The sequence below is a fragment of the Artibeus jamaicensis genome, unplaced genomic scaffold, assembly GCF_021234435.1.
Source record: "Artibeus jamaicensis isolate MK-2021 breed Jamaican fruit bat unplaced genomic scaffold, CSHL_Jam_final contig_415, whole genome shotgun sequence".
In the NCBI taxonomy this organism is placed as follows: domain Eukaryota; kingdom Metazoa; phylum Chordata; class Mammalia; order Chiroptera; family Phyllostomidae; genus Artibeus; species Artibeus jamaicensis.
In genome coordinates, this window is record NW_026521823.1 from 36,722,370 (window position 1) to 36,747,742 (window position 25,373).

The following is a 25,373-nucleotide window of genomic DNA, read 5'->3' on the forward strand; positions in this document are numbered from 1 at the left end:
CAGCATAAACAATTCAAAAAAATAAAAAATAAAAAAAAATAAATAAATAAATAAAAATTAAAAAAAAAAAGAGGGAAATCTTACTTTTTATGACATCATGGCTGGACCTGGAGAACATTATGCTAAGTGAAATAAGCCAGTCAGAGAAAGACAAATACCATATGATTTCACTCACATGTGGAATCTAATGAACAAAGTAAACAAACAAAATAGAAACAGACTCACAGATACAAAGAACAGACTGACAGCTGTCAGAGGGGAAGGGTGTTGGGGCCTGGGTGAAAAAGGTAAAGGAAATAATCAAAAAAGAAATGAAAAGAAAGGAAAATCTCATGGACACAGATGACAGTGTGGTGATTACCAGAGGGAAAGAGGGAAGGGGGGAGGAGGTAGAAGAGGTGATGTAGGGACAAATGGTGATGGAGGGACACTTGACTTGGGGAGGTGGACGCATAATTCAATATACAGGTGACATATAGAATCACACACCTATTGGGAATAAGAAGCATAAATGGTAGATACAAAATAGACGGGGAGAGATTAAGAATAATGTAGGAAATGAAGAAGCCAAAGATCTTATATGTACAACCCATGGATATGAACTGGGGGTGGGGGGAATGCTGGTGGAAAGGGGGTGCAGAAAAGAGGAGAAAAAAATGGGACAACTGTAATAGCATAATTAATAAAATATACTGTAAACAGAAAAAAAAAGAATTGTATGCCTGAAAGCTATCTAATTATATTAACCAATATCACCCCAATGAATTAAATTAAAACAAGCAAAAACAATATAAGAGAATGGCTTAGATATTTTAGTGTTCGATTATGTATGTATTTATGGAATCGAATTTCATGTGCCAGCCTCGTTCTTGAAGCATCCATTAATATGTGAAATCTCACTGATACAGAATCTTACCGGCCCATGTGGTCTTTCAAGGGCTTATGTTGGCCAGGATTTCACTTGATTTTTATTACTAAAATCTGTAAAGTCATCAAGATTAACAAGGTTTTTAACTATCATGAGAAACTGGCAGAAGACCCTAGTAAAAATTCTCAAATCTTAAGATGAGCCTTCAAGTAGAACAGGTGATTTTAATTCCATTGGCCTGTTCTGTTTTGGAGTGTCAATCTGACGTCTCTCGGAGGAGAGGCCATGGTAACGGCAGGTGGTCTGGGGGCTGTTGCTTTCCTGACACCTGCTTCTATTGGGTGAGAACGGAGTAACTGCAGATTCCAAGACAATGCTGTTCTTCACACCACTGTATGGTTTCATCCTAACATATGGCCTTTTTAAAATCCGACGATTGGCTAAATGTAGTATAACCATAGACATGAACTCCCCTTTGTCCTGATCCTGTTGATTTCTGTGTTTGTTGTAGAATATTTGGAATTTTGCTGGTCTTTGTGGATGTGTCTTTCGTCATTATAGACCTACTTGTCACTGATAACACAATGTATATTCCTTTGGAATATCGTTCAATTTCCTTATCTATTGCTTTATTTTTTCTCATGGATGTTCTTCTTCGAATATTTGTAGAAGGGTAAGTTTTTGTTCAATGATTTGGTTATAGCTCCTACTATACTTAAATTGCCCTATTGATGCTTTTCTTTTATATATATATATATACATACACACATGTATAGAATAATGAATGTGAAATTTGTCCTCTTAACCTAGTTTTAACAATGAATTTAAAATAATTCATTAAAGTGGAATTCTTTGGGGGAATGGGTCAAATAATTTGTGTTCTTAAACATATCCCTATCTCTTCTTGGGAGGCATAAACATATTTTTGTCTTATATTACAGGATACAATTGTTTTTTTCTGACATAGTTAATTCTATAGATGCTGTGATTACCGTGGTGACTCTACTAATTGATTTCACTTATATTTCTAATGACCTTGAGGTTTTTAAAGATATCCCCAGGTAAGAAACCTATGATTCACCTCTCCTAAAGATTTTCCTCCTTGTCTTCATTTTCTGTGGCTTTCACCCTGTGTCGTCTTTTTAACTCTGAATGTCCTGATTCAGCGCCAGACAAGCTATGAGAAAATGAAATGGTGTACCTCCACCTGCTTGGAAACAAAGGCCTGGCGGGACCAGCGAGGGGCGTGCCCGCTGAGCACCTTTCGCTGAGTGAAGAGGACAAAACACCCAAGGAAGCAACTGGGGGTTTCGTCTCTTGTACTAACTTTAACTCCTCATTTTTAAATTCCTACTGCATTAGAGTGTGAGCTTTGACCACAAACTCCTACCTGTGAAATCCCCAGGCCTTTCTAAAAGAGAATATGGCTTTGAGCGTATGCCAATGTTGAGTGACTCTGAGGGTGATGGTCAAACGGAGCAAGTGGAACATGAAACTGGGGGACTAGATAGTGACGCAGAAGTAGAAGATGCAGGATAGTGTACCCAAAATGAGGAAAGCTGAGACAAAGTTGTCACTGTCTGGGATTAATTAGAAGACTAAAATGTGTAGAAGACACTGATAGCTTCTTTTCCTTCTTTCTCTCCCTACTCTGGCAACGTAGAAAGGAAGAACGAACATGTCCCAGGCTGTAGATGCTGGGTTACTCACTAGGCTTATTCATTCGTCCAATAGCTGCTTCTTGCTCCACTTCATCTTCCCTGAACTTCAGTTCCTGTTCCAATGAGACTTGGCATTGTTTGATTGGCTTTGAGAGTTGTCTGAAAATAACTGGAACCAGAACGGTCCTCTGACCGAGAGCAATCTCAGCATCCCCTGAGAGCTTGCTGAAAATGGAAGAAAAGCATCCCCGGCCCCATTCTACACACGATAAATCAGTGTGCCCACTCACACGAGGGCAACACGAGTGCAAACCAGCAGTTCTCTGTCATTGCGCTTCTTGCCAGTGGTAGGCTTGGCAGCAGCTGGCACACCTGGGAAGCACCACCAGGCAGCACACCTGCTGCCTGCCTGGTGTGTTAGCAGCTGGAAGGGACCTTTGTTCTTGATGGAAGTAGCACAGGCAACCATGAATGCTCAGTTTGTATGGATGGGAAAAAGACAGAAAAATACTCCTTAAACCACCAAAGTTAAATCCACTAAATCTAAGTGTTTATTATACAACTAGTTCTCTAAACCAGTTTCTCAACTGGAGCACCATTGATATTTGGGATCAGATAAGCCTCTGCTGTGTGTAGTGGGGGGTGGGGGGCAATCCTGTGCTTTAGTAGCATTCCTGGCCTCTGCCCACTAGATGCAAATGGTACCCCTTACACACAGTTGTGACAATGAAAAATGTCTCCAGACATGGACAAATGTCCCCTACGTGGATGGGCGGGAAGCTTGTGCGGAAGGTTGTAAAGTTACCCCTGGTTAAGAATCACTGCTCCAGACTTCGTTCACATTGATGAACCCCTATTTCTGAAGCCAAAATGGGTCTTTCTAATTCATTGTTAGCTTGATCGTTTTCCTTCGATCTCTGCGACTTGTCATTCTGATGAGAATTTTCCATCTGGTGCACCAGAAAAGACATCTTGAAAAGCTGACCAGAAGGATGGTAAGTGGGCAAAACCCGCGCATCGTTCAGAAAAGTGTGTTTTAGGGAATGCTGGCAAGGGTTATTATACACATTGATATCACGATCTTTATTTTTATGTTGATTTGTTTTATAAATTAATGATTGTTTTAAATGCTCAGGTTTCAGGAAACAAACGACGATACAAGAAGGATGGATTCGACTTAGACCTCACTTACATTACCGGTTTGTGAAGTTTTACTGTTGATGTACTTAGGTTAATTTCACATTTTTCTTGTGTGTAAGTAATTACGTATTTTTATTGTTCTTGCCTTGTCTAAGCCATGTTCTTTCAAAGTATTCTTTTTAAAAAAATTTATTTATTTAATTGTTGTTCAAGTACTCACAGTATTCTTTATTCGTGAAGAGGTATGCCTCTCTGGTAGTGTGACCTATTTGCAGTTTAATCCTGAGAATATTTTTTATTGTCATGTCAAACCTGGGCTATTTGGTTATAGTACAGGGAGTTGAATGGATTTTCAACTGACCCCATTTGTTGGGTTTACTTTTTTAAGAGTTTGTTTATTTGTTTTTAGAGAAAGGGGAAGGGAGGGAGAAGGAGAGGGAGAAAAACATCCATCAGCCAACCCCATCGGCTTGCGCGATGACTCCCTGCCCACTGAGCCATGCTAGCCAGGGTTGTTTGGTTCAGAATTTATTGAGGTCTGAGTCCCAAGGGTCCCAGAGAAACCTGTTCTTTTCCTAGAACCCCAGAGAAAAATGTCACTGCTTTGTAGACATCAGGCTTCTGAGTCAGGAGCCCTGCAAAGCATCCTGGGAGGTCCCACCCTCACTGGAGCCCAGACCTCTCATTTTCCTTTGGCGTTTAAATAAGAAAGAAATTCCCACCACAGGGTGAGCTCCAGACGGTGGTCAACACCAATCTGTGGCATGTGGCTGGAACCAACTGGGTGGGGAACACGTGGGAGTTTAATGGTCGTTGCCTGGATAATTTAATATATTATCTTGATTATCCTGGGGGTGGGTTAGCATTCGTTCCTGTCATTCTCAATCCTGAAAGTTCTTTTCTGTGAAAAAGAAGTCTGATTACATGTGAACAAAGTTCTCGCTCAGCATCTGACATCTGCACCGACGTCCGTGGCGGTGACTGTTTTGACTTGCAGGGCGCATCATTGCCATGTCGTTCCCGTCTTCTGGACAGCAGGCTTTCTTCAGGAACCCCATTCAGGTGAGAGCACCTCCCGAGCAAACTCTCATGTCTCAGAGCCGTCGACCGTGCAGTCGTGCACATGGTATTGCCCGGAGATGGAAGCATTCTCCTAAACATGCGCTCTCTCGGGCACCTTCTTTTCCTTATGATTTGCTTAAATAACCTTTGATTATATGTACATGTACAATGTACATCATGCATGTAATGTGCGTGTAATGAATACAGTTCACAGCACATTTAACACACACAATAAGTGTATATTGGTTCTGTATCCTGCAACTTTAATCAATTCTTTTATTACTTTTAATGGCTTTCTGGTGAAGTCTTTAGGGTTGTCTCTATATGGTATTGTGTCATCTGCAAATAATGACAGTTTTATTTCTCCCTTTCCAATTTGGAAGCCTTTTATTTCTTTTTTTAAAAACCTGATTGCTGTATGTAAGACTTTCAGTGCTATATTGAATAATAGTGGTGAAAGTGGGCACCCTGAAAGATTACATATTTAAAAAAAAAAAACAAAGTGGTACTTCTCCTCTTGTTCCTGGTCTTAGAGCAAAACCATTTACCTTTTTATTGTTGAGTTTGATGTTGTTATATTGTTATCTCCTTGGAATATTGATGAAGTTCTAAGAAGTCATTCATCCCTTTACCATTTTTAATCAGTGTAGCTGAAGAAGTGGTAATTAATCATCTGCTTTCATAAAATCCATAAGTCATAAATCACCCCCAAAGCATATCTACTATTCATATTATTAATTACTGTCATCTTTTGCCAAAGGGCAGGCTTGAGTGGGTTTTTACATTTCATTCCTCAATCGACCTGGATTTTATTTTGGTGTAAGGCGTCCTATGAATGTCTATATAAGACTATGTATCCTCCGCTGCTCAGTACTATGCAGACTCAGAATGCTTTTTTCTTTTACTTGAAAGGGATTAACCAATTCATGGATTAATTACTTTGATGACTTAATTTTTATCTATATCAATATTAAGCCATCCTAATCCATTTTTAATAGACCTTTTTTGTTGTTGTACAGAGACATATGCGCATGCATACACGTGTGTGTTTCTGAAGCATACATTTGCTGAAGTGTATTAGCATGGTGACAATAACTATATTTTAGAAAATAATCACTACTTAAGTTTTATTTTTAGAGTTATAGGTATATATACACACTGTATTTACATGTAGACACATAGACACACAGACATACATTCATTTTAGTTGACCATCTAATTTCCTTTTCTGGTACCTTAAACCCTGAGCATTTGTAGCAGAGGCCAGTCAGAGGGCCAAGCAAAACTTTGTGGGTTATTAGAAAAACACTAGTGGGTCAGATATGTCTTGGAATGTTCATAACCTCCTATTTATTTCCTGAATCTCCCCGAAAAGGTGCTAAGTGAGGGACAAGTGAATAAAAGGTGGTGGCCACTGCAGGTTACTCCTAGACGGTAGGTTGTGTTGGTGCCGTGTGGATTTATGGAAGACGTGTGTCCATCTCCCTTAGGAAGTTGTGCGGTTCCTGGACACCAAGCATCGAAACCACTATCGAGTCTACAATCTTTGCAGTATGTACAAGACTGGATGTTTCGCTTCTCTGGTTAGAAAAGAGGTCACTGCATGGACAAAGATGATTCAGTTTTCACGTTTCATTTTTGGTGGGGTTGGGAAGTGGGTTAAGAGCCCCGTCTGGTAGGGAAAGATGGTTCGCCCAGTCCCAAGTGCCATAGGGCTGGCAGGAGGCTGGAGCAGAGGTGGAGCCATTTTAGGAAGAGTCTCTTCTAGTGGTGTTAGGTGTAGGAAAATATTTCTGGTTTTTTTTCTTCCAGGTTTGAAGACATACAATTCTACAAACGCATTCTCTAACCTACTAGGAGTGGGGCGTGGGGATAGCAGGGCTCTCCACAAAATAAAACAAAACCCTACGGAAAACGTTACATTCCAGACTACTCCTCGGTCTCTCTTGATTTTTCCTCTTCCTGCGAATTAGACATCGTTAGGAGGCAAACCTATCTGTTGGGCACATTTGCTTCTGTCCTGTGGTGTCGAAGTACCCTAGCATAATGTGAAGCGTAACCTGCTAGACAATTAAAAGTAAGGCTTGTGAAACATTAAAAAAGTTGGGCTTATGTTCCTCAAGATGGACAAACCACTATTATCCTTATGTTTTCGAGAGCCTTAAGTTTCTTTTAGTGTAGACGGACCCAGTCGGAAAGCTCCTTTTAAAGGGGAATAAGGAATTTCTAATAGAAAACTACAACTTATCCCTCACTAGATAATTAACTATGTTTACTTGGGTGTATGTATCATTTATTTTAGGTGAAAAAGCTTATGACCCTAAGTACTTCCATTATCAGGTCCACCGACTCATGGTTGATGACCACAATGTGCCTTCTCTGAGGTGAGCATTATGCTGAGGGGGCTGTCATAAGAAGGGCAAATACACTGGGCTTGATTTTTTGAAAGTCTTTGAATTCAACTAACAATCTTACATTTGACATCAGTGAGATGGTGGAATTTTCCAAAGAAGTACAGAAGTGGATGGCTGAAGATGACAAGAACATCACAGCGATTCACTGCATGGGAGGCAAAGGTAAACACATTTTTCTTTTTATTTCTCCTTAGAAAATTAGGAAAAAACATTCAAGTACAAGAACACAATGCATACTGATCTTAGTATTGATGATTGTTAACATTTTCAAATATTAGCTTCCAGACTGAAGGAAAACAAGGGAAAAGGAAGGAAGGAAAGAAAATTGGCGTGGAAGGACTAAGGAAGGTTGAGCCTAATTTCCCTTTATGAACTATTTGGATTTTTTCATTTTTGATTTGCCAAAATACCGACTCTGTTAAAATTTAGAAACTGTCAAAGTGCTTTAGTTTTATTTAAGATTTTTATTAAACTTTGTAAGACCCTTTTAAGGTTCAAGGGGGCAACAGTAATGCTATTTCATAGACAAAAAATTACCTGAAATGTTTATAGTATTATGACATAAAAAAGTCGATTTTGGTAGGGGTGAATTATTTTAAAAAGCCATTTGTAAACCTAACCAATTTAAGTTAAGTTAGGTTTTCTCTTATTCAGCTTTAGGCTTTTAGTAATAGCCATCCAAACAAAATTCAAAGTTTCCGACAAAGAATTATATATTTGGGTTTTTACACTGATTTCCAGGAAAACACAGCACTTTGAAACTGCCTTATATGGTTGAGTAGAATCAAGTTTTAGTCTTACATGAAAATTAGTTTCAAGCCCATTAGTAGTAGGCAAGTTGTATTGTTAGTCCTGCAAGTTGAAATATTCTGTGTATATTAGCAAATTATAATACCATGGATTAATAGAGAACATAGAGGTTGAACCATATGGAATTGCTGGGTTTTGACTGTTTTTTACTTTCAAAAATAGCCACATCATGTGGCTCATGGTGGAAGCAATTGACTTTCGTTTTCTGATAAATAAAGCCCAGTCTTTCCTTGAAGAAAAATACTCATTTCTAATTTAAATTTGTTGTTGTGTTGAGAGGGGACTTATATTATTCTGTGTTCACATGCTGTTCATTGATTTTCCTTGAGGATTATTCGGAGGGTTGGTATACAGCTGGTGTGCCCCAATCAGTGGCTTTTTTCAGTGTTTCTTTCATATTGGCTTTGCTCTCGCTGGCGGGCACCTGCACATTACGTCTCACGCTACTCAAAATACTTTATTATTAATGTATAGGACTTATTTAAGTAATCTGAATGCTAAATTTTTGTCAGGAATTTATATTGCAGATATCTTCTCCCACTGTGCTGTCTTTCGAATTCGATTATGATTTATTTTGTCATAGAGACATTTGTCACTTACATCATAAAATTTATCAATCTTTTTATGGGTGTGGTTTGTGCTTTTCATGTTAAAGAAATCCACCCATATACTGGGGGAATGCAGACAACTCCACCTACAAAATATTAAAGTCTCAGTTTTTACATTTGGGTCTTTAATGTAATTGGAGTTTGGGAAGGGTGCTTTTTCCCGCAGGGATAGACACCATCTATTGCATGCTCATTGATTCTTCATTGACTTGGAATCCCTCCTCGCGCATATAGCAGGGTTCTCCAATGTTTGGGACTATTTTTGAATCTTCTACACCACACTATTATAATTTTTATAGGTTTATAATATATCTTGATGAAGACAGGATTGTCTTCTGCCTTCTACATTTTAGAATCATTTTATCAAGATCTACAATAAAATATGTTTAGGATTTTTATTGGAACTCTCAAATTTATAGATTAATTTGAAAAAACTGAAGCTTTGCAATATTGAGTTATACTGAATAGTTTTCTATTTATTTGGATCATCTTTTCTCTTTCAATAATATTTCCTACTTTTCTTCCAGATGATCTTGTGTATCTTCCATTAAATTTGTCATCAGGCATATTGCTCCTGTAAATGGAAACTTTTTTTCTATTATATTTGAATTGTTTCCAGTTTTTAAAAAATATTTTATTTATTTTTTAGAGAGAGGGGAAGGGAAGGAGAAAAAGTGGGAGAGAAACATCAATGTATGGTTGTCCCTCATGTGTCCCCCACTGGGGACCTGGCCTGCAACCCAGGCATGTGCCCCGACTGGGGATCAAACTGGTAACCCTTTGCTTCACAGGCCCGTGCTCAACCCACTGAGCTACACCAGTCAGGGTGAATTGTTTCCAGTTTTTATTCTGATAAATAATGCACATGATTCTTGTACCAACAATTCTGTTGAGTATATACCTTGGACTAGAATCATTGCGCTTTAGAGTAATGCATCTCAAACTTTCAGAGACAATGTCATCTGTGTTCCCAAACAGTTGTGCCTGTTGGAACTCCACTGGCAATCTATGAAAGCACCATGTCCCACATCTTGACCAACATGTGAGTTCTTAGCCTTTTGACTTTTAGTTTTGGGTGGGTGTGTAGCTGTGTCTCACAATGGCTTTCCTTTGCATTTCTGTGATTACTGAGAAGACAGAGAAAGTTTTCATAGGTTCATTGGCCTGTTGGATAGCTATCTTTTTTGTAACATTCTGTTTAATTTCTCTGTTCATTTTTCTCCTGGATTGTTTTTTCCCAGTTGACATATAGGAAGTTTTTAATGTATTTTGGGTTTTTCAACTCTGTTATTTGTTATATATGTATTGCAAGAAACCTTTTCTGCACTCTAACTTCTTTCTAGCATTTGGTTAACAGAAGTTCTTGGTTCTAACATAGTCACTATACTATATCACTACCTCTCTTTATAAGGCTAGTGCTTATTTTTCTGTCCTGATGCACTTAACAGGCATTCCCCTATATTATCTTATAGAAGGTTCATTCCATTGGAAATCGATTTCTGTGTGTGGTGTGAGGAAAGGGCCAAGTTGCCTCTTTTCCCATGTGACCACCCAATTGTCTCAGTACCCCGATTGGACCTTCATTTCTTCACAGCTCTGCGGGACATTGTGTTTCTGGACTTTCTGTTCTGTTCATTGGTCTTTGTTTATCTGCATGCCGATAGCACAACTGTGTTACTTGACACCAGCCAGGAAATCCACCCAGCTTGCTCTTCTTCACAACTGTTTGGGTTTCATTACGCCATCTATGTCTCCATTTAAATTTTGTAGTTGCTAGTCAAATTACACACACATACACACACACTTGATTCGATTTTGTTTGGAGTTGCCTTGGGTCTGTAGACTGAGGAGAACTGAAATCTTTACAATACTGAGTCTTCCATCCAGGACACCTGCCTCAATTTACGGAATTTTCCTAGTTTTTCTTTATTTTTAAAATTATGAATATAATTGAATTTTAGTGAATGCCTTTTCCTGCACTTACTGAGATTATTGCAAGTTATGTCTTTTAATCTGCGAATGTAATAAATCACACTAACATAGATTCCTGACATAAGATGATGCTTGCATTCCTGAGATAAATGGCCCTTGATAGTGATACCTATTTTTCTACATTGTCGGACTCACTCTCAAGACACTTCAATTAATTTTTTTTCAATTAATTTTTTTAACATCTATATTCATGAGTGAGACTAATGTAAAGCTATCCTTTCTTCTATTATATTTGTGCAGTTTTAAAGTTAGTTATACTAGTGTTATTAAATGGGTTGGGAATTCTTCATTTTTTTACTATTACTTAAAAATATAAAAGATAAAAATTATTGCTTCCTTATGGGTTTGCTATAAATCTCATCTTGTCCTTTTCTGGGGAGGTGGTAAAAAAGACTGATTATAAATTAAAATTTTAACGCAATGTTATTGTTCTATTTACGTTTTCCTTCTTGAGTAAACTTTTTAATTGAAATTTTAAATGTAAATTTTAAAATGATTCCCATAAAGTTATACTTACAGTGTTTTCGTATTTCTACTGTCGTCATAATTTTGTCCTTACTTTTATTTCTTTTTTAAAATTTCCTTTAAAATTTTTTAAAGATTTTATTTATTTATCTTTAGAGAGGAAGGGAAGGAGAGAAGGGGAGAAACATCAGTGTGTGGTTGCCTCTCATGGGTCCCCTGCTGGGAACTGGCCTGCAACCCAGGCATGTGCCCTGACTGGGAATCGAACCATAATCGTGTGGTTCACAGGCCCACACTCAATCCACTGAGCTACACCAGCCAGGGTCTTACTTTTATTTCTAATATTTGCACCTCCCTTTATAAGATGCATTTTATAAGAGATTTGTTTATTAGTTTCTTGGGGAAAAACCTGATATTTAATGTTATTCATCCTGTTTTAATTTGTGTTTCATTAATTTCTACTTTAATATTTATACACTTTCTACTTATTTTGAGTATACTTGTTTTCTTTTACCTTCTTGAACAAAAAACTCAGCTGATTAAATTGTAATTTTACAATTTTTTTATCTATGCATTTAAAGTCAATGTAGTTTCCTGTTAAAATAGCCTTAGCTAATTTTTAACTATTTTATAGGTACTGTTTTTGTTTTCCTTTAGTTCTGAATAATTCATGATCATGCTACTAATTCTCCTAAAGATAATTCCAAAAATCTCCTGATTTTTAACCACAGAGATTAGGTAGAAGCGATTTTTTAAAAATCTGGATTATTTTAAAGTTATTTTAAAATCAACTAGTGTTCAGGAGTTCTAGCCACGTTTTCAGCACTGATTCTCCGTTGTACTTGTTCAGAGATAGTCACCAACCTTCAAGGCGCATTCCATGTACTAACAGCAGCAGCAGCTAGGACCCAGTTAGAAAAGCACAATGTCACCATTTAGCATGTAAGTTCCACATCGTTGGGAGTGGCGATGGACAGGGCTCTAGAAAAAACAAACAAAGCTTCAGGGCTGCTGTAGAAGGTCCTATAAACAAGCATGAACGTGTCTTGCTCTTTGACTATGTGAAAGCGTCTTGAACTTGTAGAACCTCAGTCTCCCCTTCCTCATCCCAGGTTATTTGTCTCGCATAGTTGCTGTAAAGATCACAGGAGATCTGTAAGGCATTACCCAAATTTTAGTTATTATCATTATGAAAGTCAGAAATTATATTACATTTAGAGGAGCAGAATGCTTCGGCCGACTTCAGAGTAACAGAAGCCCGAGTCCTGACTCCCGTCCGACCAGCTTGGTGGATCAGGTGACGTTCTCCATTCCCTCTGGAAACTTGCTTGTCGGTGTCCCCGGACACAGTGACGACTTGCAGCTAGGAGCTCCTCTTTGGGATGCCTTGTGTTCCTGCTCCTACCAGGGTCTGCCAGTGCCACTTGTCATTGTACTGGTGGCAAGTAACCAGATATTGCATGGATCTGTGAAATGGCAGAGTGAACAGAAAAAGTTATACTTTTATGAAACATAAGTAAATGTTTCAAGAAGATTCATTGAAGTTGAGTGGCTACAACTAACTTGTTAAACATAAATAAGACTAATGTAAAACGCTGGGAGAAAAATTCCGTTAGTAAAATCTAGAAGGGTCTGCCCCTAGCTGGCTTTCAAAATTCTGAAACTAGATCTCATAGCTGATGCAATGGTCTAGACCGAGGACCTGGTCTTTCCAAGAAAAAAACTCCAAAACCTTTGCCCAATATCAGAAGTTTAGTGAATAAATGCACATTTATGTTTTAAGTGAAAGGTAGGCAATATCATTTTTATGATTCCCTGTGGTACCCAAGGCTGGAGAGAGGACATGTACTGTGGCTGAGTTTGTATTTATTTGCAGCCACAAAAGTGCAAATCTGCAAAAGTGTTTTTCAAAAGGATGATATCAGAGTTACAGAGATCCAGCAAGGTCCTCCAAAAGGGACTTGTTAATAGTCTACATGCGACTGAAAGCCAGGCTGTCCCGGAACTTTTCTCTCTCACAGAGCGTGGTGGTACAAAGTCCTCTCTTAGAAGTACTTGGCTTAAAACAGTGATTTTCAAAATGTGGGTTGGGTTTAGCACTTCATTTAAAAAGGATAGACTAGAAAATGGAGTGCATCAGGTTAAAAGGATAAGTTTGGAATTACATAAGTTCAGCATATACTGGTAAGACAAAAGCTACAGATCATTGTAGAATTTTTAAAAAGCAATGTATTTTTTAACTCAGGTTTGTATGTCAAGATAAAAATATAAATTGGAATAAAAGAAAAGAGACTTGGAGGATGAAATGACACGAAATCAAGGGTTTGTTTTTAAATGCTACAGGAGAGAGGGAGGAGGAGGAGGGACAGGAGGTAGAGAGAGGGAGGAAGAGAGAGAAATTAAACAAGTGCAACAATATAATATAACAATGATAGAATCCAGGGACTGGCACATGGACATACAGTTCGCTGTTCTCTACTTTTATGTATGTTTTGTAACTCACTGAAAAAGTAAAATGGAAGAAATAACGGGTATTGCCAATGCTAGATGATTTTGGGGGTTCTAACTACGTTCTTTTACTGATGTTAGAAAAACAGCATATTTAATTAGTTCTTAATCAGAGAGTCGCTCTTCCACGTTCCATTCCTAGAGCAGAGCAGGCTGCCTCTGGAGTGACTGCACCCCCAGCCGCAATGCTGAGGGGACAGCCCACTCAAGCACGTACGAGTTCTGCTCACGGTGAGGAGGATTGCCCGGCAGAACCTCGCAGCCGTGAAACGGCTTTGGCTACTACTGAATCAAAATGTTCTGAACAAACACTCTCAGAGTTAAAGGAAACCAATGCAAAATGAACTCCAAATATTTCTCAGAGTATTTTTAGATCACGTAGGACCCTGGACAATGGTTCCTGAATGAACTTCTCTCCTTTTCTAGGACGAACCGGAACGATGGCTTGCGCCTACCTTATTGCCTGTGGAATATTTAAAACCGCTGAGGTAGGAGGAATGTGCCTACAAACTTTGTCACATGCTGGTTGCATTGGCTAGTTCTGGAATGTTCCTGGGGGGGTCAGATGGTTGTTTGAGTTGTGACACTTGATGAAATTGTAACTAGGGAGGCTGTAATGGGAAAGCCCGGTTTTAACCCTTCCTTGTTTGCTTGCGTTAGTTATAACTGACCTAGGTACCTCTTAACTCTGGGACAGGACCAGGGTGAGGCCAATATGACATTCACCTTGGGCACAAACGTAAGAGAATGCCAAAATACCCACAGTGGAAATAAATAACATTCTACTGAAATATTTTTTAAAATAAAAATCAACATAAAAATATCCATAATGCATACAATATCAACATTGTACATACAGACAGTACCCAGTAGGGGCAAGGTTAAGGTCAGGTAGGGTCAGGTTATGCAAGTGCAAGAAAGCTCAGCAATCAAGCCTTCGACTGCCTCACCTAGTCTGGCCCTGCTCTTACTCCGACCAGTTATGGGACTTCCTCCTTTCTCACGAGATGAATTGCAAGATTGGTTGGGTGAGTCTCTGAAGGGCCTTGATCCTTAGCAGTGCTAGGTTCTAACTCAGGACAAAGCCTCTCCTGAGTGTTAGCTTTGCCTGCTCAGTATCTGTGGGGTCTGAGCCCCCTGGAGATTTCCGAGAAGATAGGGTGGGCGGTTTATGCCTCTTAAAGCAGGGTTCTTGGTCTTTTTTTACGCCATGACCTCGCTGAGAAGTCTCTCCTTGGAGGACATGCTCCCAGCAGCTCGGCTCCTCACTTGGCCTGCAGCCGAGGGGAGAAGCAGCGCCTCCGCACGATGTCCCGGACTCTGTTTCCACCATCTGCTTCCGTTCTAATTTGAGGCACCCAGGTTATGACCACGAATGCTCAAGGACAGTGTTTTTATTTTAAAGATTTTATTGATGTATTTTTTAGAGAGAGGGGAAGGGAAGGAGAAGGAAAGAAACATCAATGTGTTGTTGCCCCTTGCACAGCCCCCAGTGGGGACCTGGCCCACAACCCAGGCATGTGCCCTGACTGGCAATCGAACTGGTGACCCTTTGGTTCGCAGGCTGGCATTCAATCCACTGAGCCACACCAGCCAGGGCTAGGACAGTGTTTTTTCAACTATATATCACAGCCTGTCCATGAGTTATTGGGTTGCAACTCGTATATTTTTTAATAACGTGGAATAGGTTAGGAAACATCAAAAGGTGAGTATTGTCTTGTAAAATTGTTTCAGTTGGGTGTGTGCATCTCCTTGGTTTCTCAATGTGGATTGCGGCTCTTAAAATAAAAAAGTTTGAAAGCCAACGATCCCCAGCCTTAGCTGGAGAGCCAGGGCCCAGTGTGCCAGGCCTGTGCTGTCTCTAACTGGCTGCATGCGTCCTCCTGACGGGTCACTGGTTTTCTGTTGGTCTCCGTCTTCTCCATTTGTGAAATGGAAAGGTCGGAAGACAGAACAGGTGATGTGAGTTCTCTCCAGCTCTGCAGTTCCACATCCCGATGAATCTCTGAATGAGAGAGAGCCTCAGTGTGGCTTTGTTCATTCTGTCACTCAGGGTGGCCTCTGCCCAAAGACTGTGGGCTTAGGGAAACACACGCCCTTAGAAACTCTAAGGATGCCGTACACAGGAGCGGAAAGGGTGGGGAACCACGGTTGCATTGTCCCCTTTCCCACAGGAAAGCCTTCGTTATTTTGGAGAACGACGAACAGATAAAACCACCAGCAATAAATTTCAGGGAGTGGAAACTCCTTCTCAGGTAAGTTTTCTCTGTAAAGAGGAGGTCCTTGGGGGGGGGGGGTTGGGTGAAGATTGGCACCTGTTTTGTGGTTGCAGTTTCGGCTTCTCCTTGGTGGTCAGGCAGCCACACGTGGGTGCCCGGTGACAGGCCCCCCTCCCCTCCCTGAGGCTGAGACCTGTGCTTTGGCCGCTGCCCCAGCTTCGCAAGCACTGAGCTCTCGTTTAATACTCACATAACCTGGGTGGAATAGACGCTTTATCCTCATTCCTTCTTGTAAAAGGGTTTTGTTGTTGAAACGTCGAACATGAAAAGCTGAGACAGTCAACATAAAGGCTCTTAAGAAAAATCTTAAAACCATTGATCACATCTAAAACTATGATGATATCTTAATAATGTCAAATGTCTGGTTCCTCTTTAAATGTCTCTGTCTTTATCTTAAAATCTTTAAGAGTTTTAGTGTGTTTCCATCAGGAGCCAAGTGAGGGCTGGACGTTTCGTTCGATGGCTCTGTCTCTCAGGTCTCCTGCGGCTCACAGGTCTCCCACCTCTTTGTTCCCCGTGGTTTGTCCATTGCAGAACCCCAGGGTTTCTCCTACAGAGTTTACCCATTCTAGACTGGACTGAGCTGGGCTGAGGGTTTTGCGTTTGCTACCTCATTTCATATTCTCAGTAACTCTGTGAGCGGGCACCACAGCGAGTCCCATGTTACCTTGGGAACTTGAGGTTCAGGGAAATGGCCTTTTCAAACCAGGAACACAAGCGAGATCCATCGGACCCTAGAGCCTGCTCTTTCCCATGCTGTGCACACAGCTTCTCCTCCACTGTATGGCCCTCAGACCGGGGCGACAGCTGGTGGGGAATGGACACCTTACGTAGAACAGACGTCACTGTGAATGAAAGATTGGGGGGGTGAAGTGATTTCTGAGCTGAATAGGTACCTTGGCCTTGTTAGCAAAACACCGCAACTGCTGGCTGCAGACACTTAGTTTGGGGCAAAGACCTTAGCCTTATCCCCCGAAACTGTTCTGCCATACCCAAGTAAAAAAAAGAGAAAAAGAAGAAAAGCTCTAGCCCACACTGACAGGAACCCACGGACCTCGTGAAGCCCAGCCCAGCTCTCGTTGAGCCATTTCCACGCTCCAAGTCCATGATGGTTTCCAATGGCCAATGGCAACAAGTATCAATGTCTTCACCTGGCATGGAGATCCACGATTTATTTTCCAGTTGCTCCTCCCACTGCATGCAGTCACGTGTCCCACGCTCTAACACGTCTGGGCTGCGTGCGGCTTCCCAGCTGGCAGCCCCTGACACCCACGGGCTGTGGTTCACGTGGACTCCCTTCCTGGAGCCCCTCCACGAAGCTCCTACCCTCACTCAGCTAGAGTCATCCCCAGTCGCCGGTGACTGCATCTGGCTGGGAGGTAGCTGCTGCATTGGCTCGGCCAGCTCACCCTCTTGGCGGTGGCAGCTGTCAGCAGCACCTGCTCTTTCCCATGACTCCCCGCGGCGTTTTTCCCAACGTGGATGGCAGGTCACAAGACAAAACCCACAGAAATGCATGGTCATATAAAGGCACCAAAACATTTCCTCACTCAATGGCCCCCGTTCAATTCTGTGTGGAAAACAAATCAGATGTGCTGATTTTAGACTCTCTTTGCCATGGAAATTGAGGCTTGTTTTCTTTTTCAGAGTCGATATGTTGGATATTTTGCAGATGTGAAAAACATCTATAACTTGACTCTCCCTCCGAGAAACTTACTTGTGATAAGAAAAATTGTTATTTATTCAATTCATGGTAAGCTGTATGCATTACGGGAGAATTGGGGGGAGCAATGATCTTGCCGTTTGGGAGGGTTTTGCCCACAGTGATGTGCACGGCACCCCAGCTCAGAGCTGTCTCGTTGGACGTCCTCGCATGGAACCCCATCACTGCCGTCAGCCTGGCGGTGCTGCGGACGTATTACCAGTCTTTAGATGTCCTCCCTCTCTCTTCCCCGTCACCAGTGTGAGGGACTCTGTCCCCTTCCTTTTCTCCTGTTCTCACCGACGGCTGGGGTGGGCTTTTCACAGCAGACCCTTTGAGTCAGGAGGGAGGAAGGGCCCGTGGGTGCTGGACACGTCCTCCCCCTCGTACCCTCCTCTGGTGCAGGTTTGTCTTGGCAGAGGCCTGCCCACTTTGTCCCCTACGTCTGTGTCATCACCCTGGTCTCTCCCTTTCCCCTCCCTCCTCCACCGGTCACTCTCTCTCCTTCAGCAACTCTGTCGAAATGCCTTAAATACCCTCAGTGTAAATGAATTTTGTTGCCACAAATTCTTTTTCACAAATAACTACCAAGCACGCTTTGGGCCCAGACCCACGCCCTTCGGGAGCCCTGGCTGGGGCGCAGAGCCAAGGAGTGAGTGCTCAGATAAAGCGCTGGCCGGCCACCGAGGTGGGGGCACGCAGAGGCCAGGCTCTGTCCAGGCTGGGGTCGAGAAATGCTGTCTAGGGGTCAGCAGTTGGGTCCCCTTGCCTTAGTCTGCACAAACAGGAGGAGCTGGGGAACCTGGGCTCAGTGGGGTGTCCTAAACCCCCAGCCATTACCACTTACTACCAGGAATAAAAAACTGTATACTCTTCAAAAGAGTGGGCTAGATCTACCATCACCCCCAGCAGCAGAGACATACAGCCTTGAGGGGGAAGGAAAAAGAGGTGGGGACAGGAACCGGCCTCCAGCCCCGCGTCTTATCTGCCTAGAAGTGTGCAGGACTTTGGACTGGCTCCACCAGTTTACTGGTCCCTTATTAACGGACGGGTTAAATAATTTTCAACATGTGTTTTTAAAAGGGCAAGGTACAGCCCAGTGCTCTGCTGCACAACAATGTCCAACAGAACAAAGGAAGAAACGTGATTTTATGTTTGTGTGTATGTGTGTTTGTAAAACCTGTGGCAGAATAGATATTTATATTTGCTGATAAATGCATAAAACAAGAAACAAAAAGCGGGGCTATCTACTTGGGGGTGGAGACTTAAACAGGCCTGGGGTGGGTAAGACATCGATTTTTCAATTCCTGTATTTTTTGCCATCAATTTTTAAATCATGTGATTACTCAACAATTTTTTTAAATGCGTGGGAATTAATTTAAGCTTGTAAATCAATGCCCTTTTCTTATCACATGATAAGTACGTGACTTGGTTTAAGTCCTCATGTCACTGATCTCTGGTGACCATCCATGGGGGAGTTCTGCAGCCGGGGTGGCAGTGGGGGGACCCCTAACGACCAGTTAATAATGTGCCGTTAGTGGAAACAAAAGTAAATGAAAAGAAAGCCAACATAATACGAGGGGAATGATTGAGAATGATTACTATGTGACTTCATGGGAGTATTTTTTTAGTTCTGTACTTTTGTCTAGTCCTGTGCATGTTTAAGTGAAATATGCAGGGTCGAGGGGAAGCAAGAGAAAGTAACTGGAGGCTTGAGAAGTGAGCCCTTTGAGGAAATGCTACAGGAAGGGGCTCATTTGAATTGGAAAAAAGGGCAAAAAACCATTTGGCTATAATGTATACTGAACACCACAGGAATGCTCGGGTGTCCAATACTGTCACAGAAACTGCTCTCTAGGAACAAGGGAAAGAGGTATCAAGAAATATCGTGGCTTGAAATTTGAAGGCAGCAACACTTTAGCAAGAAAGGCTCCAGATCACTTTCCCTCATTTCCATTTTCTAGACAGGTGAAGCTTTGAAGCTGAAGTGTACGTCTTTTATTTTTTTCCTCCATACTCATCAAGTCTGCTTCAGGAGACAGAACTGGCTCATAAGCCTTGTCTTTCAAAGGCAAAACTCATGCAAACTCAAATGATTCGATATTGATACATTGTTAGCTGGGATTTCTTCTCTTTTTAATCCATAATGCTAATTGGTGAGACATTTTGGTCTTTACCGTGGCTTTTTATTTTTATTCAGGTGTTGGAAAAGGCAATGGAGATGATCTACAAGTACAAATAATAATGCTCCAAAAGATTGTCTTTTTTTGTTCTGCTTCTACAAACTGTAGGGTAAGAGAACACACGACTGAAAAATCATAATTTTAAATCTCTGTCAGTTCAGCATGTTGACCTGCCCAAACCCTCCCTCACCACAAAGAGAAGCCGTGCTGCTTTGGGGTACTATCCAATTTGGTGGCCCTCTCATGGTAAAGAGCTGTAGGGAGAGCGGAAGACACACTGTGTGCCCACAGTCAAAGACAGTCAATATCTTTGTCTCAATATACTTCCCTGTAAAGTAAATATTATGTTTCAAGTACTGTGAGAATGGAAATTGGGTCAGCCATGCAAAGTGGCTCTGTAAGCTCTAAATGCCTAAGTAAACGTTATCTGTAACAACGATCAGGCCACTTTGTCACATAGGAAGTGCCCCACCGTAGTCTTCAACAACTTCATTCTTATTTCCCCGGCTCTTGAACGCTCAAGATAGAGCCCTATGATACTTGAGCTCCTTTCCATCAGTCTCTTGACCTCTCTCTACTCCCGTCCAAGGAGGCTTGGACCCAGCTGGCCCTTGGAACACAACTTTGTAATTTCTGCCTCATGTTTTAACTGGCCTTTCCTCCTCCCCTCCCCCACACGCCCCTTGTCTGTACTCCATTCTTTCCAGGAATCCTATGTATACAAATCTTCCCATGTCCTGCTCAAGTGCTGCCTCTTCAGAGATGCTTTCTCACTGCACACCTCCTGGTGACCCCCCGAAACACGCAGCAGCGCGCTCAGCCTTCATTGCACAGCATGACTCACCATCACACGCCATCCTACTCTCATGTCCTTATGGGACGGCTCCCTGAGCTGTCAGCTCAGCCTGCACCTTCCCTGGTGTTTTACACGGGGTCTACCAGAGACCCTTCTCACTGTGGGTAGCACTACTACACCAGGATGAAACGATAACAAAGAAATACTCAGTATGGCTTCAAAGGTGTTCATTCTGGAAACTTGGCCTCTCTTTGGTCTCTTCGTTGAGCAATCTGCTCTGGACAAGGCCTGTGATGTTTGTTGGACAAAACATGACCCGTTAGGCATTGCTTTTTGACTGTGAACGGCAGCTTGAAAATGGAGCTTCTTACTGTATCCCCAAAATATGAAAACCAGGGACACACATGCTACAGTAACGTTTGCTGGGGTAACCCCTAATAGAAAATGAAGTGCTTTGCTTTTTAACAGTGCCCCCCTATAACCCTCAAACCTATTGGGCTTTTAAAAATGCAGACAACTTTATAGAAATAATGATTAACATTTATTTATACATGTAGTAATAGGGCCAGAAGACCAAGAGTCCTTGGTAAACAGAGGAAGCGTCAAAGAACCTGACTTACCTCGTATCAGCTGTTGCAGTGTCCCACTCCCTGAATGCGTGTGTTCACCCACAGATAGTCCACGACGTGGAAAGAGACAGAGTGATCATCCATCTCAGCAGCTGCCCGCCTCTGCACGATGACGTCAAGGTGCGGTTCCTGTCCTCGGTGAGTGCGGGCTTGGGGTTGCCTTTGTCACATACCCAACAGCGACTCCTAGGCGGAGAGGAAGACAGAACCGAGTCAGACCAGTAACGCTATTTTTTTTTTAAAAGAACATAATGTTATTTAACATTCTTGCTCATTTTTTCTAGAGTCTCTACAATTCACATGTATTAATTTTCACGTAAGTAATATAAAAACTAAGATGTAGAAAAAACAAAGGCATGTTTTACTGCATAGCATCCATCACATTTTTGTTTTATGTCTTTAAAACACATCACTCCACATAATTTATAAAATACTTTAAAGCGAAGATTTTACTTGTCCCTAAATTGTTATGTAATACCTTATAAATAGTATTTTTAATCTGAGATTTACCTTGTGAGAAATAAGAATTTGGCGGCTGTCCTTGCTCAGAGTATCAGAAATGTACAATTTATATGTCATCAAGTGTATGTCTGGGCATTACTCTGTCTATAACACATTTCTAAGTCTCAGTAATGCCAATCCATTTCCCTATTAAACCGTCGGCCTAAACTGCCCACGAGAAACTATGCCCATCCATGTAGAACTTCTCCCCTGTGGTCTCCTGGAACCCCTGCTCACTCCCCGTTGGGGAGAATGTACTAAACACTGAGATGGTACATGTGCTGAAGGAAGAGGTGGGGATAGTTCCCCGCTGGAGGGTTACTCCTTGACTAATGGAGCCAGTCTGAGTTCTCTCTCAGCCCCTGGCCTCCGAGCAGAGCGCTGCGGGGGAGGGGTGGGCACTGGCCCAGGGGCTGCTGGGAGTATGTGGCCTTTACTACCTTCAAGGGCCACGAGACGGTGTTTCTATCACCATCAACGACAGTAGAAATGGATGGCATTTGGGGGCATAAATAGGCACAGATCCTTAGTAGATTCTGTTCAGTACTATCTAATCTGGATTAAAATGTATGAGTATCCAGCATAGAACAATTGCAATTAATCATACATTCCCCTGGCAATTTCAATAGAAACAACAATCACTTAAAGCCTCCTCCTTTGTGTCCCCAGGGTCATCCCTGAGGCTCAAGTGCCGAACACGGAATAACTACAATTGTTTGATAAATATGTAAATGACAGAGGAAGGGCTCTTAATCCCTTTGGAGTGATTAGTTCTCCTATCAATTTTACTACGAAGACTAACCCTTTTTTTTTTTTACCCTGCATTTTTAGGCTCTTCCGAAATACTATGACAACTGCCCATTTTTCTTTTGGTTCCACACGTCTTTTATTCAAAATAACAGGTATGGCTTCTGATGAACTCAGGTGGAAGCGGCCTTACCTTCCACGTCTGTGTAAGGTGTAAGGGCACTTATTTTGCCGATTGCCGTAGGCTCAATTTACAGAAACCAAAAATGCTCAAGTCGCCATTATTCATTAGTGTACTCGTCTTATCCTGGTTATTTAAAAAATGTGGCTGTTCTTAGGATAATCTGCAAGGTCCCTGCCACAGGACTGCGTTGTGGGTTAAAACATGGTATGGTCAGATCTTGAGTGCGGTGATAAAGCGCTCTCATGGAAGCTCGAGTCTGCTCAGTACCTTAAACACCACAGCCCCTTCATATGGATTGGTTTTCTGATGACCGATCACCATCCAATCCTGTGCCAAAGTGAGGCGTCCCCTGGGAGGCTTCAGCTCAAAAGCTGATCGACACACTAGGGCAGGCGTGGCCAAGACATAGCATCAGTGAAGACGGCTAAATAAATCATGAGTAGTCTCCCATTTAAAAGTGATTTTGAATCTGAACTAAATTCAGAACCACTTTTAAAAAGGTAATTATTAACCGATTGGAAGATGATTTTTCCAAAGAACCTTTTACCGTGTGCAGAAACTCCTTCCTGACTCGAGTTCTCCACTTGGAGCATTTGTTCTGTGGTGCTGACAATTTGAGACTATTGGCATCCCCAGACCACCCAGCACGAAAGGAAAAACAATATTCAAAGAATCACTCGGGTGAGTTTTGAAGTGCTTGTGATTGCACGTGGCAGGAATTGACGATTTTCATTAAATAAAGTCTAGCCTGTTCTTCACACCTGAACTGCATCTAATCACACTTCACGTCCAGTAAGGGAACGATGAATCAAACATCTAACCTACACACTTAATGCATACACATTTCATAGATTTTGGTAGAGTGAACTTTGGATTGGGTGAAAATTTTTTACTGGTTTGGTTCTCTGGATGCATACAAACAGTAAACTTGAACTAATAGGAGCAAAGTCCCTCAAATAGACATCCGGGTGGAGCTTCCTTTGATGTACTCCTCAGAAGTGGTTCTTGCTAAAGCAAGGGCACAGTTTTTGTCCTTTCTTTAAAAGGCTCATATTCGTTCACATTGATGAGGCAACAAGTTAGATCACTTTCCTCCCCATTTTTACATGGTTTTAAAGATTTCTTCAACATTCAAATTTTCATACTACCTGGTAAAGCTGTTTTTATTACATATAGGACTGTTAATCAGCTGGAAATGCCAGCTTCATCATTTGAAAGGCACTCAGTATTTTGCCCTGGCTGGTGTCGCTCAGTTGGAGCATCGTCCCATAAATTGAAAGGTTGTGGGTTTGATTGCCTGTCAGGACACATACCTGGGTTGCAGGTTCAGTACTCAGTCGGGCATGTGGCATTCCTCTCTAACCTCAGTGTTTCTCTCCCTCTCCCTCCCTTTCCCTCTCTTACCATCAATAAGCATGTCCTTGGGTGAGGATAAAAAAAAGACAGTATTATATTACTGATGTTAATTCCCATGTAGTCTCTCTTGAGGATTTCTGTCACGTAGAGAAATTTACTTTATTAAGTCCAGATGTCATTAATCCCATAAAGGCAAGGTTAAAGGGATCGGTGATGGTTGTTACTGTGTGTTTGTTACTGAAGACTGAGATATTTTTCATCTCACAACCACAGCCAGCAAATCTGTTCTGAAGCTTGAACAGAGGTGCCCTTCTGAATGGCTTTTCTGTATGCCCTAAAATGTAACTTTCTTTTCCTATTCTAGGCTTTATCTTTCCAGGGATAAACTGGACAATCCCCATAAGCCAAAAATGTGGAAAATTTATCGTCCAGAGTTTGCAGTCGAAATATATTTTGATGCCATTGATCAAGTTGTAGCTGATCCCTGATTAAGTGTACTTCCCCTTCTAGGATAGAATCGAACTCTTCCCAGCCATATCTGTGTTTTCAAACCCTGTTTCCTCCCTGGTACAACAATATTTATATACATGTACATATGTTCTTGAAAAATCTATTAAATATATACTAAATATGGACAAGGGAATATGTCAATGGTGATTTTTTCCCTTTGTGAAGGAATATGCATCACACACGTGTTGAATTGAGGTAAATTTGGAACGTGGTCTACAGGAACATCGCTTCGCGCTTTTAAAAACTTGAATTAGAACTTTCATGTCAAGGTAACTGAGGTATTTAAGAATCGTGGTTCTCCCCTATATGAGTGGGATTACTGCATTTAGTTCTCCACTTTTGGACAAGATTTCGTCCTGCTTGGTGTCACATGATAACCTTGTGTTAGAAAGGCGGCTTCTATTTTCTTCCCCCCTTTGATTTACAAACGAACAAATACCAGATTGGCAGCGAAGACCGTCTGAAACCCACAGAAAAGCTGCCACACCAGGCCTGCATCTGCTTGTCTCCAGCTCCCCAAGCACCACACAGAGCTGAGCAAGCTCCCTTCGGTCACACACACGGACACACAGACGCTGGGGAGGGTGGAGGACAGTCACCATGGAGGATAAAGAACCTCCAGAAACTCCAACATCACAAATGGAGGCGAAGGAAATGTTTGTGGGGGGCAGAGGAGAGGAGGGAGGACTAGATTATTATCCCGTCCCCCCACAAACCAGCTTCACCTGAGCTTGGGGACCCCAAAGGAAGGTCACCTTTTCATTATAAGCACTGGTTAGTCCTGTGTCCTTTGGGAGTCCTTTTCTCTTTGGTACCTGGTGCTATTTTAGTCCAAGTGCCTTCACGGCCACGGGATCATAATGCCCTAATTGTCCCGAAGGATGGTTCTGGTTTGGCTTTATTGAAATGACCCTTCTTTGAGTGATTTTCCCTGTAATTTGGCAAGTTAAATTCATCA

General features: G+C 41.7%; 1 protein-coding gene across 2 annotated transcripts; it reads left to right on the forward strand.

Annotated features, from left to right (window-relative positions):
- Positions 1-1,440: 1,440 nt before the first annotated feature.
- On the forward strand, positions 1,441-24,523 carry LOC119039672 (phosphatidylinositol 3,4,5-trisphosphate 3-phosphatase TPTE2-like). 2 transcript variants are annotated; one of them, XM_053665571.1, is made up of 15 exons: positions 1,441-1,541; positions 1,810-1,929; positions 3,425-3,524; positions 3,665-3,728; positions 4,667-4,731; positions 6,222-6,282; positions 7,034-7,115; positions 7,219-7,307; positions 13,955-14,016; positions 15,703-15,783; positions 17,455-17,560; positions 19,710-19,801; positions 21,163-21,255; positions 22,450-22,520; positions 24,270-24,523. In XM_053665571.1, the coding sequence occupies exons 1-15, from the start codon at positions 1,453-1,455 to the stop codon at positions 24,391-24,393; spliced, it is 1,299 nt and encodes a 432-aa protein (XP_053521546.1). In that variant the 5' UTR covers positions 1,441-1,452; the 3' UTR covers positions 24,394-24,523. The 2 variants fall into 2 exon arrangements, with proteins under 2 accessions (XP_053521546.1, XP_053521547.1); XM_053665572.1 differs by having other exon boundaries at positions 19,722-19,801.
- The last annotated feature ends 850 nt before the right edge of the window (positions 24,524-25,373 follow it).